Source organism: Salvia splendens, chromosome 15 (genome assembly GCF_004379255.2).
Source record: "Salvia splendens isolate huo1 chromosome 15, SspV2, whole genome shotgun sequence".
In the NCBI taxonomy this organism is placed as follows: domain Eukaryota; kingdom Viridiplantae; phylum Streptophyta; class Magnoliopsida; order Lamiales; family Lamiaceae; genus Salvia; species Salvia splendens.
This window is the reverse complement of record NC_056046.1, coordinates 27,907,974-27,909,731: the sequence shown is the minus strand read 5'-3', so window position 1 is coordinate 27,909,731 and position 1,758 is coordinate 27,907,974. Positions and strand designations below refer to the sequence as shown.

Genomic DNA, 1,758 nt, shown 5'->3' with positions numbered 1-1,758 from the left:
CACAGTGATCACGATTGGATACACACTTCCTTTAAATGCACTCATCAAATGCAAACCAACCACTTCTACTTTGTTGCAGCCTTTGCCATTGACTCGGCTTATCATAGTATTAAAAGGGGTGGGGGTTGTTGATCCACCGTGGAAAAATGACAATAAATATGTGAGCCGATGCCTCACTATGTGGAACAAGTTGATATCTAGCTATGGCGGACAACACAACTTTCGGAGAATACCATAGGCTTCCTTCCTTCATCAAAGTGATTTCCGGTTCCCGCAACAAAGAGGAATTGGTATGCTTCATAGTCCTTCCACGTTTCACATTGTCGAATTGATCTATCGAGCAACCTTAACATGTGTTTCTTCTGTTGATTCTGTGCAGCGGCTACCTCCACAATGGGTTGCAGAATATGGGAATGACCTGTCGTTCGACTGTCGGCTCGTTATGCCAAATGGATCCAGTTGGCAAGTCCGCGCGCTGAAAATAGCCAGTGGATGCCACTTTTGCGTTGGATGGTCGGAATTCCGGCGCGGGAATAATATTTCCCATGGTGAAAAACTAACCTTCACTCTCGTCGATGTGGGGATTTTCCATGTAAAAAGATATAAGTCGGGGACCGGGTGTCCGCCACGCTGTGATCGCGAAGGTGAGTCTCGTGTGAAGCTGAACATGTTTTCCTTGTTTAAGTTTAAAAAAATAGTCGTCTGCATTGCCCTTTCTCATATTTGTGAAATAGCGTTAACTGAGGAGGAAGAGGACGATGAGGTCTACACACCTGACATTGATTCGTCGGACGATTATCCCCCCTCCGACGTGGAATCCGAGTCAGCAGACGACAGTGACTACGACGCGATAGGAGTGCGCTTGATGAAGACGAGTATCCCACATGGTCGTTGAAGCTGACCAAATCAAACACCAAGCGAACAATAGAAATTCCTAATGAATTTTGGCAACTTCACCTACGTGCCGCCCCGAAGCAGAGTGTCGTGCATTTTCTAGTCGACGGGCAAACATGGCGGATCTTGCTCAAGCATAGCTCGGGCAAGATCTGGGTCAAGCATGGATGGCGCCGCTTCAAGGATGCCAACGCGTTGTTCCCGGGTGTTCGTTGCCACTTTAAACTCGTTGATGCGCAGGATATCCAGTTCTATGTTTGGTTTGATCGGCCATAAAAAGCTTGTGTGTTTTCATTGTGGCTCGGCCATGATCTTAGTTAAGTCTTAGGGTTTGTTGTGTTTGTTTATGTGCGTGAACTCTGTGGGGTGCGAATTTTCTGTATGTCTATTAATGCAACCACGTAAGGATCCATATGTGCATCTCCACCTGCGTATATGTTACCATGTTCGAAAATTTAGTGCATTGTGAGATTCATTACAAAGTCTCAGTTGATTGCGACCAACAACTCCACGATGAGAAATCAAGTACACTGCCCAACGTCTTTATACGAATACCAAATATTAAAAAAATGAAGGCAAATGTCCATATGGGCAGTAGGTGCAAAAGTGCTTGAGTGATAAGAGCAATAAGACCAAAATATAAACATTGTCCAAGGATCCCCATGTTAAACAACAAAAAGATAAGCTGCATACTACAGGAGTTTATCACAAACGAACTTCATAGCTACATGGATTAAGGTTTAAACCATGATATATAACAAAAAAGCCTATAAGACACGGACTCAAACCTTTTCAAATCATTCCATCTGTCTCTAGCAGGTCGAGCACAAATGTCGGTCGAGCCAACTCATCCAAACCCCTAAA

At 44.4% G+C, this 1,758-nt stretch overlaps 1 protein-coding gene across 1 annotated transcript; it reads left to right on the top strand.

Annotated features, from left to right (window-relative positions):
* Positions 1-203: 203 nt before the first annotated feature.
* Positions 204-895, top strand: LOC121766951 (B3 domain-containing protein REM20-like). Its single transcript, XM_042163177.1, has 3 exons — positions 204-290; positions 380-644; positions 735-895. The coding sequence occupies exons 1-3, from the start codon at positions 204-206 to the stop codon at positions 893-895; spliced, it is 513 nt and encodes a 170-aa protein (XP_042019111.1).
* Positions 896-1,758: the final 863 nt, after the last annotated feature.

Excerpts from the sequence above, each read along its gene's own strand:
- LOC121766951 (XM_042163177.1), top strand. The coding sequence starts at position 204 with ATGGCGGACAACACAACTTTCGGAGAATACCATAGGCTTCCTTCCTTC. Across the intron at positions 291-379 it reads CCCGCAACAAAGAGGAATTG|CGGCTACCTCCACAATGGGT; the intron begins GTATGCTTCATA and ends GATTCTGTGCAG. Across the intron at positions 645-734 it reads GCCACGCTGTGATCGCGAAG|CGTTAACTGAGGAGGAAGAG; the intron begins GTGAGTCTCGTG and ends TTTGTGAAATAG.